The sequence below is a fragment of the Dioscorea cayenensis genome, chromosome 12 (genome assembly GCF_009730915.1).
Source record: "Dioscorea cayenensis subsp. rotundata cultivar TDr96_F1 chromosome 12, TDr96_F1_v2_PseudoChromosome.rev07_lg8_w22 25.fasta, whole genome shotgun sequence".
NCBI classification, from domain to species: Eukaryota; Viridiplantae; Streptophyta; class Magnoliopsida; order Dioscoreales; family Dioscoreaceae; genus Dioscorea; species Dioscorea cayenensis.
Window position 1 is genome coordinate 19641643 of NC_052482.1, and position 16132 is coordinate 19657774.

Consider the following 16132-nt stretch of genomic DNA (forward strand, 5'->3'; position numbering starts at 1 on the left):
TAGAAAAACACCAAAAGGCTTGATTCTCCTGTGACAAATGACAATGAACAGCAGCACTACAAGAACAACAAGCTTTCATAATCAAACTAGGGCATTAAGACACCCAATTTCCAACCATTCCATCCATTGGAAAACACTGTCGCTGGAAAGCAGCACATAGACACTGAAATGTACTGCTTGATCCAACAAAGCTTACCCAAAAATACCCAAAATAATTAAAAAAAAAAACAGACGAAATTTTTACATGTTTTGAAAGAGAAGCAATGATAAGAACTACTGCTTGATCCAACAAAGCTTCAATCATGCTTCATTACCATTTGGAAAGTTTTTTTCTTGTCCTCCTCCACAAGCTCCCTCAGCACCTCATCTTCAATGTCTTCAACTTCCCTGGTAGAAGGATACCTGATGTATTGGCCTATAAACACCATCTTGGACAACCAAGCCTTCCAAGCATTGGTGTCATATTTATCTTCCTCCCAAGTGCCAGATGCCAATAGACGATAAACATACACCACTCTCTCTTGACCCGGGCGAAATGCTCTGGCTATTGCTTGTCTTGTCTTTGAGTGATTCCATTCAGAGTCCACCAAAACCACTCTGGATGCTGCTGTAAGACTAATGCCTTCGGCGCAAGCATTGGTTGATGCGAGCAACACCCTTGAGTTCTCTTTGGCGCCACGGTTAAACTTATCCATGATTTTGGCACGCACAGACAATTCTTGATCACCCTGAAGAATCAAGATTTCCTCGCCCCTCTGCCATCCGAAAACAGATTCTAGAACTTCAGCAAACATGTTGATGGGAGAGATATTGTGACAGAAAACTAAAACTCTCTCCCCTCTGACGGTAGACTTGTGCACAAGGTCCACAACAAATTTCACCTTGGAACCACATCTGAAATTTCCCTTGCATTTCTCGACCTTCTCCAGTTCTTCATCGGTGAAAAAGTTACGGACGCAAGCAACTGTTTTTATTAGCCATGGGTGAATTGAGCCAACTGTGATCAGCAATTCTAATTCCAGGGGACATCTTTTGTGTCTTATTGAATGATGCAATTTTGTCACTTTCACCAGAATTTCTCGTTGGATATCAGTTGATGTTAGAAGAAGAGTGTAGATTTGCAAACCAGGCAGTGTGTCTAAGCTTTCGCCTTCAAAGACATCCACAAACTCACCTGTAAGCTTATTCAGCAAATCAAAGCCTTCTTTCCTGACTTCCGCCGAATTCGATTCGATCTTTTGTCCAATTTTCTCAACAAAAAGTTTTCTAGATAATCTCTCCACTCGACTTGCTCGCTTTGTTCGCTTATGGCTTCTGCTGTTTATACGATTGAGTGTATCAGGGTCCAATTCAAATGAAAGATCACGAATAAATCGTGGTCTTCCCAAAGCAAGACTGTTGAAATACTCTTCAAAGTTATTCTGAAATAATGTTCCAGATAACAAAATCCTGAAATCAGTTTTCACTCTCATCAGATTTCTTCTTAGCTTTGAAGTAGTGCTTCTTGGGTTGTGACCTTCATCTAGAATCAGAATGCCTGGACTCTTTTGCAAAACATTTGCCATGAATCTTCTGTATTCCAGTTTTGACTCATTTTGCGTCAAGGTAAAGAAAGATGAGTAGCTCATCAGTAGAACACCAGGTTGTTCATGCCACAGCTTTAATTTTAGGAGACAATCCATAATATGCATAGTTTTTCTACTAGGACGGCGGTTATCTTTGGAGAACCCTCCCAATTGGCAGTCTACTGTTCCCTTCTTGAACCTTTCAGCAGGGTGGATTTCATATAAAGGGACTGAAACCCCCCATTTCTCAAACTCTTTGCACCAGGTATATGTCGCAATCTTCGGAGCAAGAACAAGAGGTCGGCATCGGGGATAGACTTTTAAGTGGCTGACAAGAAATGATATCACAAGCAGGGTTTTGCCTGACCCAGGAGAATGTGATATCACACAACCACCAGTTTTTGGTGGTGCACTATCCATCCCTGGGGGCTGGAAACATCCAGCTATGTTTCTCCAAATGAATTCAAAAGCTCTTTTTTGATGGGCGCGTAGCTCAGATTGATATTCAGGTATTAAATTCCACACATCGTCGCATCCTAATGATGTTGTCATGTCCATCAGATCATTTTTATAAGAATTTTCAAACTCATAGGATCCGATCCAGTCAAACTCTTCTTTGCCTCCTTTCTCCATGAATGAAAAGGCCCTAGCATTTTGCACCTATAGGAGATTGGTAGAAAAATATATTAGATGAACAAAATATGGAACTATGACACTGAAGCTATCAGGATTCACTTTCTGTTTAGTAATTTGCACTTACAAATGGTGGCCAGACATCTCTTATTTCAGTGCATACATACTTGCACAGGTGACATATTAAACCAACTTCCTCGTCAAGTGTGTACTCATGCTGGCACTGTTGTTCCTCATCTTTATCAGAATTGTCCAAGCCAAAATCCTATCAATCAATATATTTTACAGTCAAAGCACCATAGTTGCAACTTAAGGACAAGCATAATAACATGTTGGCATGGCAAAATGAACTCATCATATATAATATGATGAAATTATACGTATTCCCATTTCTTATTGTCCTTCATGCAGATTCATTTACAACTGTCTTAAGGCTGCACAGTTGCACCAACTTGAAATAATTATGAGTCAATATTAGTTTGAGAGGGATGATCAGAGTGTGAGATATGATATGATTGTTTACAGGAAATACCACAATGCATATTTCTTAATGACAAAAACAGATGTTGTAGTTCGGATTTGCATAATCAGAGTGCATCAAAATGCTCTATCAAATATTATTAGCCTTCACTGGTATTATTGTTTCAGACTCGGAGCTTTACACTGTCAAGAAGACTCTAAATCTGGATGAAAAAAAGTACCCTTTTTTTATCAAAAAGGAAAAAATTCTATATTATCATAAGATTTAAAGTTCTGAACCACAGCAAGGATAACTTTCTACTTAAGTTTCTTTCTTTCTAGGACTTTAACATAGAGACAGTTCAGCTGAATTCCCTTATCAGTCAAATTTCAATGGATACTTCAGGTTATAGTATAGGTCTTCACAGTTATTACCTATGGCAAGAACGAGGAAGTCCTCATCTCATAGATCTCATATCCCAGAGCAAATCAATTTATATCTTCCGTAAGGTTGTATGGTTGAACAATTGAGGGAACCATAGATACCATAGACCTCTAGGGTTCTGTGTGCTCTACTGGATCTGATAACACTGATGCAAGGACTTATTTGTGATGTTTAAACTTAGGAAAGGGGTTAACAGAAATTAACTCAAGAAGGATGTGGAATTAATACACAGAATATAACAATGCAGGAAGACATTAAAAATAAGGTAGGCTGGTAGACAGCTTGAGGGCATTTTCCTAGAGGATGGACACTTCCTTGCACCATTAATACATCAAAGTTCTGTTTGATACAGATAAAATTTAACAAAGACTAGCATGCACATTAGATTATTCAGATAATAAAGCTGAGGCACAAAGGATGATAGAACCATAAGAATTTAGAGAAATTTCAGTACTTAACAATTAGCAATGGATCATTACTTTGATTTGCTAGCATCTGTCAATTAACATACTTGGAAGACAATGACTTCAGTACAAGAGCAGCATATAATACCAAAGCAGATACCTAGATTTGAATAATTTAATACATTTTGTAATATTGGAAAGCCGGTTCATTAAAATCATAAATCGAACTGCAGTGTTCAGAAAGACAAGTGACAATGTCCAGTCAAGCTCATGAGGGAGTAATGTCAAATAACTTGGAATACAAGTACATATCTCACAAGATAAAGTGATTATCTCAAACAAGATTATTGGGACCTTTTTGATTAATGTTTCAGTCTTTCACATAGATTAACCAAACTATGACTGTAACACAAGAAACTACACATTCTACTCTTTTATGTAAAATAAAATAAAAATGTTACATATACTTTGATCATACCTGCTTTTGCTCAAGAAGGGCAAGAGTGGTTAATGCATGATCCATTTCTCTCCACAACTCTTCATTCTCATCATCTTTAGGAGGATTATCATCTTCCGAGGACCAGTTAAAGTCTTCGTCTGCCACTGGACGAGCAGTATGTCTGGTTTTTTCCGCAGATTCATCAGGAGGGGTTTTTTCCCCAGACTCGACATGAGGCGAAAACAGCCTTTCAATTTCAGATTGTATGTCTCCCATGCAATTCTTCATGATTTCTTTACACTCAACTGTGCTCAGTAACTTCTTTCTATTTGGCGAATGTTTCGTAACTGACTGTGAGGAAGGGTATTCAAGCAAACAGGTGCTGGCCTCCTCATTCTTGGATAAGTCACTAGCAACGATTTCTTGACCCCTACCTTGATTAAAAACTGGTACAAAACGGTCTGGCAGCGTCTTCCGCCGTTTAGAATGTCGCAGATTTGAGTGTTCATATAAAATCTCAACATCTGATTCACTTTTTGGGGCAGCTTCAGTTGGATCCAGCTCAATGACAACATCTGTGGCCACTATTTCTTTTGGAACAACAGGTGCCAAAGTCTCGATCTTAGGGTACCACTTCTCACCACTTGTATGAAAACCCAAAGTTGCAATGTTGTCACCAACATCGATATCACGCAGAGCTTGAATATTGTTACTAATGTGATGAACTATCCTATCGCCCACAACTTTGATTACAAACTCCACCCCTTTAAGAGCCGATAGCACAACCAACCAAGAAACTTCACTGGAAAAAGCATCAGTGAGTAGTTTGGCTTTAAGAATGGAGCCACAGTCCTCAGAAACACTCCACTGATGGGTTCCATCATCAAAAGGCTCAAATTTGAGCCTCTGCAGTATGGAAATATTGTCTAACTTAACAGCTACAGACTTCCTCTCATGTCTACTACTTCCTATACTAATCTCCCCTTCATTTCTGTGGAAAACCACAGAGAACAGGCAGGTACATCGACCTTCATGTCCAGTCCTTTTCACAGAGATAACTTTGGCATCTCGCCACGAAAAAAACTACAAGAAAAGCAACATATTTGGATTGAAAACAACATTCTAACAACTATAGTCAAAATAAACTTTTGGTTAAGTAACTAAACAGCGATGCTTGAAAAGAAGGAAGTGATCATACAGGCTGCAATCCTTTCTCCGATGCCGAATCAGTCGAATGCGCTGATAGCACGCAGACATCAACCCCAGCCTTCAGGAATCGCCTACAATCAGAAGCGATTGATCTTCTCGATCGAAGACGAAGGCTTTCGACATTAATCGTATACTCCACTGAAGATCCTCGGCGGCGTTGCTCGAAGATGATGCTCCCATCCTTCACCTTCAACTGATCAGCGCCATGCCATGATCCATCATAGAAAACCTCAAAAGCTGCAAGAAGAGATAGGCAAAACGCTGTTCATAGATATCAGGAAGCATTGAGTGGTCTTCAACCAAGGAAAACACTTACGAGTAGCATCGATCGGGTGCTCACGGCGGAGAGGTTCTTTTTCCGGCATCTCGGGGCAGGCCGGAAGCGAGATTATCGGCGTTGAGCGGCGGTGGAGGCGGCGGAGGCCGCGAGGTGTGAGAATACCGAGACGGTGAGGTTTAGAGGGTTTTATTTATTTATTTATTTATTTATTTATTACTCCTTTTTTTTTCTGAAGATTATTATTGTAATTTATTAGGGACCAGGGACCTTTCCAAAAAAAAAAAAGACGTTTAGAACTCGTTGTGCACGTGGGACTATGGCCGTTTTTGGAGGAATATTAACATTTTTCCCCTTTAAAACTTATCAAATTATCTATCATGAGTGACAACACTGCAGTCCAATATTGCTTTATTGATTTTGTTTAAACTTTTATTTGTGTCATTAATAGTTAAAAATTCAATTATTTATTTAAAGTATATACAATTAGATATTCATTATAAATGCACCCAATTACATAAAATAACAAATTAAGTATTCATTGTAAACAATGAAATCTAAGATTTTTCATGCATTAATGAAATCAAATAATAAAGTTGAAATTTTTGAAATCAAATTTTCTTTTGGTCTGACACCCACTTCATCACAAAAATATTTATTATAAAAGTAAGAGGATAAAATATATAATTTTTATATTATAGATATAATTCTCAAGTTAATGGCATCCAACGTGAGAGTGGGCTTATAACTTAATTTCATGTTGTAGAGTAAGAACTTATGACCAAATATTCAATTTTTGGTCGTGGATATATCTCAATTATTAAATTATATTTATCAAAAATAAATAAATAATGTATCACAAATGATTCAAAAAACTTCATAAAAAAATAATAAAATACTCAATTTAATTAATTTTAAAAAGATATGAATCTCTTATATAAAGAATTTCTTATATAAAGAATTTCTTATCAATATGCCAAAAAGTTATTGACAATTATATATATCTACATATATTATAATTAAATTATTTTTAATCAAATAAAAAAATATATATTTGGAATTTTCAATGTTTATGTTTGCCTCAAAATGGCAAATCCAAAAACCATAAAAAATTATGCTTTAAAATTTGCAAAATCTAAACCATGAATTACAAATTATTTTATAATAATGGCTGATGCTCATAACATCACGTGACTGAAACTAATGATTACAGGCTGACAAAAAAATATATAAATATATAAGAGGAGTAAAAACTAATTTTAACAATTCCAGGGACTGAAAAGTAAAATATCTTTTACAAAACTCACCCTGGACGGCGATCAAAGACAATAGAAGAGCAATGCTGCGCTTCGCTTCTGGGCTGGTGAGACGCCGGCTCCCCGGCGTGCGCTTCGATGGCGGTGGCGCGATCGGCGGAGAGATTGTTCTACGGAGTAGTTCGTCCTGGGAGGCGGCTGCGACATCGGCGTCGAGCCCGAGTTTGTCGATATGGCGGCGAAAGAAGGAGATGGGAAAGGAGGGGTTGTTCGTCGTGCACGAGCTGAAGCGGCTCGGGTCCGGCCCCCGTCTTGAGAGATTCATGCAGTCTCATGTCTCCCGTCTCCTCAGGACTGACCTCCTCGCCGTCCTTGCTGAGTTCCAGCGCCAGGATCTCGTCTTCCTCTCTCTCAAGGTGCCGTCCCTCTCTTACGAAATCCCACATTCATGCTTGATTTTTATCTTTTTACTTCCAATTTCATACCAATTCGCAATTGATTGAAGAGATAGTGAATGGGAAGGGATCGTTTTGCTTGTTAGGTTTTGATGTAGTTCATCATGCTTTGGTACAAGATGAAAAGATGTTGTTTTGCTTGTTGGGGTACCAATAATTCACCACACTATGGTGATTGGATGAAAGAGGTTGTAAAGATGACTAATTCTTTATCACAACGTTAGATTGAAGTGAAAATGAAAAATAAGAAGCTATTTTGCTGCTTGTGATGCAAATAGTTAATCACACTTTGGGGACTTGCCAAAAGAGATTGTAAAGGTGACCAAATGTAAAGGACAACAATATTTTATAGAATAATGAGAAGAAAGAAGTCATTTTGCTTGCTAGAATGCAATTAGTTCTTCATGTGTTATTGATTGTGACCAAAAGACAGTGTAAAGGTGGAAAATTAATCTGCAATAGAAGGAGAGGAAATGAGAAGAAAGAAATAATTTTGATTAATAGAATATGAGTAGTTCAATACCCTTTGGTGAGTCCCTAGTAGACATTATCGAGATATGAGAAAATATTCACCTGGTTGTAGAAGAAATCATGGGGAAGGACATTGTATGATTTGCAATTATGTTCTGCATAACCGGCCAGTTGGTTACTGTTTTTTCCTATTCCAGAGTTTATGATACTTAATTGGGTAAGGATGCCTTCTGTTTTTTGTTTTTTGGCTGAGGATGTATGTTAGGATATTTCATCAGGCAGTGATATGTTTCATAAAGATTTTCTGGATGGATGATAACATGTTTTTTCTGAGCATATATTTTTTATAAAAAATTTTGCAGTAATCTGCTACTTTTTTTCCAAAAAAAAAACGAAGTTTAGTTGTTGTAACTGTGGATAGCTGTAGAAATAAGCAACCTTCATAGTCCTTGGTACGAGCATTACTAAATAGTTTTGTTTAGGATTTGTACGATTATGATGATTTATGGGTCAAACTACTTATTGAATGTTGCTGTCTTGTAAGATCTGTGCGGCTATTTATCCCCACGATGACCTCTATGAGAACTTAATTTGCACTCTTGTGTGACCCTAAAAATCCAGATTTTTACCTGAGCTGTTCTTGAGATTGATTTCCATAAGTGACAGTTAAAAGACGCACACACAAATAAAATAGAACAAATAAAAAAATAATGTGAAAAGGCTCATGGTAGTTTTTCATTATTAAATTTATAATTTCAATGTAAATAAGCTCCAACAATAATATCAGTTGCAAGTAAAAAGGTTTACTTTTACACCATTGATTATTATACCACTCAGACTAGAGGTCAAGCCTTAATGTATTAACACATTGCCCTTTCTTGTTCATTTTCCCTCTTGCCCTCTTCCTTGCCGCCTGATGGACATTTATATTGAATATGGTTTCAGCGCTACAACATTCATTGATTAGACATGTCTTGTTTCATTAATCTCTTCTTTTTTTTTTGTCTTATTTATTTATTTATTTTATATTAAAACAACAATCTTCCCTTACAAAATTTTTTATTCTTTTCAAATTAAAAGCTATTGTTCATTTTTCCTTTTATTTTTTCGTGGTCTCTGACCCATTGGGTTTTTTATGAGTCAGGGGCTCTAAGTTAGTCTGGAATGAGGCGACAGGAACCCATATAAGGACGTAGAATGGGTGTTTTTTGCATACATAGGATTTGAACTAGGAACTACATAGTTAAACGGCACTAGTATCTGCAGCTTGGGCCACCTTCTGTTGGTGCTATTGTTCTTTCATTGTTTACATGCTTTTGTACAGTTTATCTAGCCACCTCAGCTTAGTCTACCTCACTTATCCACATTCTGAAGGTTGCATGTGGTGTTTGATGCTAGAAATTAATTGCCTACCCGGTCTTCAATCAGTCACATTGCTTTGGGATGCTGCTCACTACTTCTAGGAGGGTGACCTATTGTTCATACATCATTTTGGAAATTTCTTGTGCACGTTAACAACAGAAAATCACAATCCAACCTACTTGACAAACAGTTATGTCTGTAGTTCCAGGTATCAAACAATAAGGAGTTAAGATCATGACAGAGATCTAAGTTCTCAGAAGCATATGCAAGAAAAGCCTTGTTAAAACCCTCTTCTGTTTCTCTATGGCCATTTGCTAATTATTTCATTTCATTTTTTCCCCTGAATTGTCGAGTTATGACTAAGACTCCCCTTGCATTGGTTAGGATTACTCAGCCTTTTGCAAGAACAGTCAATTAGATATAGCCAAAAATCACTTGAAAGGCATTTCAATTTTTTCTGTAAATCAACAATGTCTTGCATATGAATAAATACATTATATTTGAATTTACTCTTCTTCCTGCAGATATATGATGCAGTGCGGAAAGAGATTTGGTACCGTCCAGACATGTATTTTTACCGAGACATGTTAATGATGCTCGCGAGGAACAAAAAGGAGGAAGAAGCAAGACAAGTATGGGCAGACTTGAGGGGCGAGGAAGTACGATTTGACCAGCATACTTATGGCGACATCGTTCGCGCATTCTCCGATGGTGGATTGCCTTCACTAGCAATGGAATTCTATGAGGAGATGAGAAGCTCTCCTGACCCACCTCTCTCACTCCCCTTCAGGGTTATCTTAAAGGGTCTGATACCATATCCTGAATTGAGGGAAAAGATCAAGGATGACTTCTTGGAGTTGTTTCCTGATATGATTGTATATGATCCTCCTGAGGACTTGTTTGATGAACATAAATGAAACATTACTTATAATTAGAATGACACTTTGTATTTCTCACATACATGCATCAAAATTGATGTCTATGTAAATTACATCATCTTCATCATCATCATAATGCATGTTTCTGTTAATCTTGGTTAATTTTTTTGTCTTTCAACAGTACAGGGGTCTGAATTTTGTCTTTTAATATGGACAGGAATCATCAAAAAAATATTAATGATTAAAAAATTCAAAGTGAACCTTCTTCTTGTTGTTAGTACAAGTATAGTGCTTGTAATTTGCTGTTGAATAATCTCATTTTGTTTGTAAATTCTAGTGGGATAGCCCAATGGTATGACATCAAAATATAAGGGAGAGGTCATGGGTTCAAATCTCTCCCCCAACAGTACTGTTTCCCATACTGTTCATACATTGTTCACCCGAGATTCCTATACTATTCTCATACTGCATACGTATCATGACATCCGGGTTCAAGATCTTGTTTAGATCTTTGTTTATATTCATAAAAAAAGTGACATTGTCGTCTATTATTCATCTGGTGGGATTTTTCGTTTTCGTGATATATTTTATTTCATAAAACTTTGGTCTTAATCGAAAAATCGTGTGCCGGGGATAATAGTAAATATCCTATTACACAAAAAAATTAGCATCTTTTATTCATACACATAAAAATAGTAAAAATTAAAATACAAATAATCTAATAAATCTCTTTTGGAAATGTACACTATAAATGACTGTATAACATCAATTCATCACCTTCTCCTATATATATATAAATGCAATATAATAAATGTTATATTTTTTTATATTTAATGCCTGCTCAACAAGTGGTTATTCGTGTGTCTATCCATCTTCCACCTTGGTACCATGAACTGCCACTTGGTTTCCTGCATGCATGCCATCCATTTATCCCATAATTATCATTTTATTTATTTTTTTATTTATTTCTATATAAACTCTGATTCACCAAACTCACCCATGAAACAATTCTCAGAAGGAAACTCTCCAAGGATGTCAATCTGTCAAGCTTGTGGCAGGGAACGCCAGTGTGCATGTAAACTATAGAATATTTTTGTTTAAGTATTGCATGATTGGCTTCTTTATATATTAATGTGTTTCAAGCATTGGTTGTTGTTTCTTGTGTTGAGTTGTTTGCAGACAGTGAGAGGAAGGAGTGGCCAGAGTTGCTTGGAGTTGATGCATTGGAAGCCAAAGCAACCATTGAGAGGACAAATAAATGGGTGGAGGTGATCTTGATGCCTTGTTACTCATTGGATGCTTCTGCAACCATGAACTGCTGTTGCAACAGGGTGTTCCTCTTTGTCACTGATCTTAAGAATGGCAAGGTGTGCAAGGTCCCTGTTGTAGGCTGACATTGGTTCTTGTTCTGTTGTTAATTTGTATGTAGGTCATGCTCCTTCCTTCTAGTCTTCAGTACTGTCTTTCTCTGTCGATCATGATGATAATAAAGTTTTGCATTTTGTTTTACTTTTGTTTAAATTTGTGAATTACTTGCTGTGTTTTGTGAAATATATAGCCAGTGGTTCATTCTAATTAGTGGTTTCTTACAACTAATGCACTGTTATTGACATTGAAAACAATGGTACAATTGAACAAGGAATAGAAATCAGAAAATTTCTTAATATATCCATTAGAATGAACTACTGTAAGAGCATAATCACAACAACTAATGCAGTAATGTAGGCATTAAAATTTTTGGGAGGGAGGAAGAAACATTGTAGTTAATTTAGTAGCAACACTTAATAATATTTACATGCTGCTGTTCTTCACATCATGCCATGTATGTTCTGCAGCTATAATTAGACTTCATAAGCATGTTTTATAATAGAAAAAAGCATTCCCCTTAAAACTAGTCCTGAGTCTCTGCTACTTTTGAAGGGGGAGATAGAGTGACTCCTTGAACTCTAACTTTCTAGTTTCAGTATGGAAACTTGTATGCTTATTAGGCCAGTATGTTAACCAAATCCAGCCTTTGATTTCCCATTCCATTGTCTTTCCAAGAGCTCTGCCACACACCTTCCACCACACACTATCACCATATTCATCACCGGCAAAGATAACTCCTCCTTGTTTGGTGAACGGCCGGTAAGCACTTGAGTATCTGTCTCTGAACCATGCTCTTGGATGAAGCAATGCAAGTTTTGAAGGTTTGGTAGAGAGAACCTCTTTTCCATTCACTCCATCATGGAGAAACCAGTTCAAGCTTGCGCTGTTACCATTGACCGATTGTTCGAATTTCCATGGCTTCATGCTCGTTGTGATAGTTTCGGTTGCTGATACTTTAAGACCGAAGTAAGAACCCGGGGGATCGAATGAGCCTTCTATGCCTTTCTCTAGCCCAACTTCATGTGTAGGATTCTCTGAAGATTTGCTTACTGAAACTGACATTACATCACTTTGGAGAGTTGGAGTGAGTTGCATACTTATTCCAGAAGGGAAGTGTTTCTCCTCAGAGCCATACCCCTGTTCAAACATAAGAGTTTCGGAGACAAGAGGAACAACGTCGCATCTGTTTTATACAGGACACACGATGAATAATAGAGTTTGTGAAGCTGATATTTAACTTGAAGATTGAAGGGAAATAGACAAACCTTATGTTATCGACTTTCACTACAACATCGATCCAGCTTTCGCGGAAAATGACTTTGTAGGCTAGTTGTATCACACCTTCAAGCTGTTGATATTGCAGAGAGAACAGCAAGCGTTCATCTTGAGTTATGTTATTTGGATCTTCGACACTCATGGCAATAGTTGGGCAATATAACTGCACTTTCCACAGTCCAGTCGCTGAAAAGGCATAGGAAAACAAAGGAGATGGTGTTCTAATTGAGTTGTTTAAAGCCTTGAGTTCTACTATCCAGTTAGTCATTGCGAGGCCGAATGATCTCATCCATTGTTCTTCCATGTTCGATCCGAGAACTCGTGCAAGCTGCTTTGCTGCCTCTCTTGACTGCTTACTTGTTAACTGATGCTTCAAAGTGTCAAGACATCCTACACGGAGGTCCCGTTGAGCTTCGTATATGCACACAAGGAAAATCAGAGTTTTGAATGCCAAATTGAACATGTCTCTGAATTTTTCACCAGTTTGGACTGCAGGAAATCTGAAAGATGATTTCTTTAAGGGACCATAGTGAAGGACTCCATTGACGATGTTGTGGAAGAGTTGGACTATGATATCTTCATCAAGGGACTGCTGATTTTTGTCTTTCAGAATGAGTGAATTGGATGTCCAGAGGGAGATAGAGATTTGGATGTCTGCCAAGATTGAGAATGTGACATAAGGACTATGACATTGGAAGTTTTTGGTGACTGAAACTTTCAACAATGATTGTGATGATTTTGAAGTACAGATGCAAATGGATAGAGTGTTTGTGTTCCATTGAGGGAAGGGTGGGAGGTTGCTAATCCATACCCAGGCATCAGTAACACAAGTAGAAGCCATGAGAAAGGAGCTTTGGTTACTTCTCCTTCATTGATGTTCTACTTTTAAAGCCCGAGAAGACGATGATATGTTGGATAACAAGCAAGCATCTAAAAAATCAAAAGCAACCAAACTTAATTCTGGTTCCCTTTTTCTTTTTCTTTTTTTTTTCTGCATTGATACCCTGTGAGTTTGGCCATGAAATTCCAGGAAAGCAGATTCTTGAAGGTCTTCGATACGCAATACTTTATACTACATTTATCATATTGTTTGCATTCTATAGAGAAATATATAGAAAGTTTTAAAAGCAATTTTTATTATGCAAAGTAGAAGGAGAACTCTTCTAGGTTATACTCAAAGCATCAAACTTTTGCTTCCTAATTTCAGATATGCTTAAGTCAATGGGAAGTTCCAAACTTATTCATGAATGCCTATTTGCAGATGCCTTTTCTTAGGGAGAAAGTAATCTAAAATTTTTCAAGTGATATCCTATGAATTGAGCACTTTGGATAACTATGACAAGGATGTGTTATTCATAGAGATGAAAAATTTAAGCAATTGGTTGAGTATGTTCATAGGATGCTTGTTGCAAATTTGGATTGGGGGGTACTTGGTTCATGAATTTTGTAGCCAATGGTTGTTTCCAAGTAATATTCATTGCTGCAAAAATGAAACCTTGTTAACTTGTCAATGTTCAACCTTGTAAATTTTTTTGGTTTCTTGTTCCTATCATGCATGCATATTATGGTCATATTACATAATTACATTCCAACAAAACAGCTCTTGTAGGCTTGTTTGATGAACATAAATGAACATCTACTTCAATGAAGCACTGTGGCAAGAAATTTTTATTTTGTTCTCATATATGCAGCAAAATCATAGGATTGATCTTGATGGTAAATAGAATTATTATCTATGTTTTTACTTATGCTATGGATTAGGCCCTGTTGATAGTCATGAAACCAATGATGCAATTGAATTAGGAATCAAAACATTTCTTAGTTATTATATATGTTTTCATGAACATTGGTGTTTCTGGTACCACTTGAAAACTCTCACTTAAAGATGTGTATAAATGATATGCCTCTCTTACTTCTTTTTGTTGGTGATAAATTTTTCACTAACAATGACCATGTGGTCATCTTGAGTTGCATCACTTTGTTTTTCAGTGCTCATGGATAAGATTAAAAAAGCATATCACAACACAGAGGTGACTGAGTTCTAATTTCTGAATAATGTAGTCAAAAGCAACCAGACTTGATTCTTATTCCTTTACTTTTTTCTGCATTTCTTACATGTTAGTTTGGCCATGGAAATGCAGTAAAGCAGATGCTTGGCATTGAGTAGATGCTTGGCCTTTCATCCTGTATGGTTGAATTCTTTGTTCAAAGATGATTGGACTCTTGTTGCCTAACTGCAGATACACATGAATTATATAAGAAGAAGCCCAAAGTTAAAATGCAGAGATACCTTTTTTTTCCCCAAGATTAGCGGTTAAGCCGCTAAGAAAAGCGGGGGCTTGCACAAATCTCGACTAAATAAGTGGGAGAAGATATAGGGACCATTCGTACACAATCACTGCTTGCCCTCTCATATTATTATTCAAACTTTTCGAACTTTTACCACTTGTGAAAAGTTCTAATGAGGACCCGGTTATTAATATGCCGTTTGATCGTTGGTAAAAGTAAAGATACTTTTATGTCCCACGTAGAAAATGTTAGCTTTGCTTTGGAAGAAATTTAATAAAATTTTTTTTGAGTGTTTGTCACTTATGCTATGGGTTAGGTGTTGTTGATAAATATTATGAAAAGATATGCTTAGACATGCTCTAAGCACAGTAAAGTCTTTTTGGTTGCATGACATCCCCACCGCCGCAAAGAGCTCGGACACTATTGGGAATAGGCATGAAGCGCTTCAACGTGCCATGGAATTTGGGGACCCAAGATCAGATCATTGTTTTTGGGCTGGGCCTTATTTGGCTTCAAACCATCTGTTAAGGATGTTGTGTTTCCCTTTATTTTTATTTTTATTACTCCTTTCGTCTTCAAATATAAGTTATATTTTTTTTAAATTATTCTAAAATAGTTGTCATTTTATAATATTAAAATATATTTATTTGTTTTTTTTTAATTTTATACATATTTAATTTTTTAAGTCATATAAATAAAAAGAGTAATATTTATAATGTCAAAAAAAATATATCATTTTAAGAGAATGATAATTTAGTAATTTTGTTGATTTTTTATTAAATTTTAGAAAATTTAATGCTAATTCCTGTACAATATCTTTAAACGACATATTTTGAAATGGAGGGAGCATTAAGTAAGGAATAAGTCACAAGATAGTAAAATCAACTGTTTCTAGTCTTATTAGTAAGGGTTTATTCTTGTGCCCACAATATCTCGTAAGATCAAAAATTTCTTTTAAAATTGTAACTATTTAAGAGAATTGCAACTATTTTTGTGCACGTCTATCCCATGTTTATTTTTAAAAAAAATATTAAAAGAAGGAAAACATGCACAAATTCATAGACTGAGCTTAATTAACATATTGTTTAAGTGATCATTTAATGAATGAGAATAGGAATAGTAAGAAGGCAAAACTCATAGTAGACGAGTGGTTTAGAAAATCAGCACAAGTACTTGTGTATTTGTCCATATAGCATAAAATCAAAGGTAGTCTAGCCAAAGCATAATTTGGAAGCTTTGAATTTTTTTTTTTTTTTTTAACTCATTGAAATTCTGGAATTGCAATGGTTTAATTACACTTTATTGAGAATACACTTTACTTTTTTCTCCCAAATTTTTTTTTTTAAA

At 36.4% G+C, this 16132-nt stretch overlaps 4 protein-coding genes across 4 annotated transcripts; 2 read left to right on the forward strand and 2 right to left on the reverse strand.

Annotated features, from left to right (window-relative positions):
* Positions 1 to 57: 57 nt before the first annotated feature.
* Positions 58 to 5617, reverse strand: LOC120273701 (SNF2 domain-containing protein CLASSY 2-like). The gene is made up of 5 exons (XM_039280393.1): positions 5471 to 5617; positions 5144 to 5391; positions 3985 to 5028; positions 2326 to 2463; positions 58 to 2225 (listed from the first exon to the last, which is right to left on the reverse strand). Exons 1-5 carry the CDS (start codon positions 5517 to 5519, stop codon positions 297 to 299), a joined length of 3408 nt encoding a protein of 1135 aa, XP_039136327.1. The 5' UTR covers positions 5520 to 5617; the 3' UTR covers positions 58 to 296.
* A 1147-nt stretch (positions 5618 to 6764) lies between these two features.
* On the forward strand, positions 6765 to 9931 carry LOC120273385 (pentatricopeptide repeat-containing protein At1g62350). Its single transcript, XM_039280010.1, has 2 exons — positions 6765 to 7103; positions 9500 to 9931. Exons 1-2 carry the CDS (start codon positions 6771 to 6773, stop codon positions 9890 to 9892), a joined length of 726 nt encoding a protein of 241 aa, XP_039135944.1. The 5' UTR covers positions 6765 to 6770; the 3' UTR covers positions 9893 to 9931.
* A 915-nt stretch (positions 9932 to 10846) lies between these two features.
* On the forward strand, positions 10847 to 11362 carry LOC120273012 (subtilisin-chymotrypsin inhibitor WSCI-like). The gene is made up of 2 exons (XM_039279649.1): positions 10847 to 10928; positions 11033 to 11362. The coding sequence occupies exons 1-2, from the start codon at positions 10853 to 10855 to the stop codon at positions 11245 to 11247; spliced, it is 291 nt and encodes a 96-aa protein (XP_039135583.1). The 5' UTR covers positions 10847 to 10852; the 3' UTR covers positions 11248 to 11362.
* A 135-nt stretch (positions 11363 to 11497) lies between these two features.
* LOC120273090 lies at positions 11498 to 13458 on the reverse strand. Its single transcript, XM_039279737.1, has 2 exons — positions 12487 to 13458; positions 11498 to 12404 (listed from the first exon to the last, which is right to left on the reverse strand). The coding sequence occupies exons 1-2, from the start codon at positions 13335 to 13337 to the stop codon at positions 11762 to 11764; spliced, it is 1494 nt and encodes a 497-aa protein (XP_039135671.1). The 5' UTR covers positions 13338 to 13458; the 3' UTR covers positions 11498 to 11761.
* Between the last annotated feature and the right edge of the window lie 2674 nt (positions 13459 to 16132).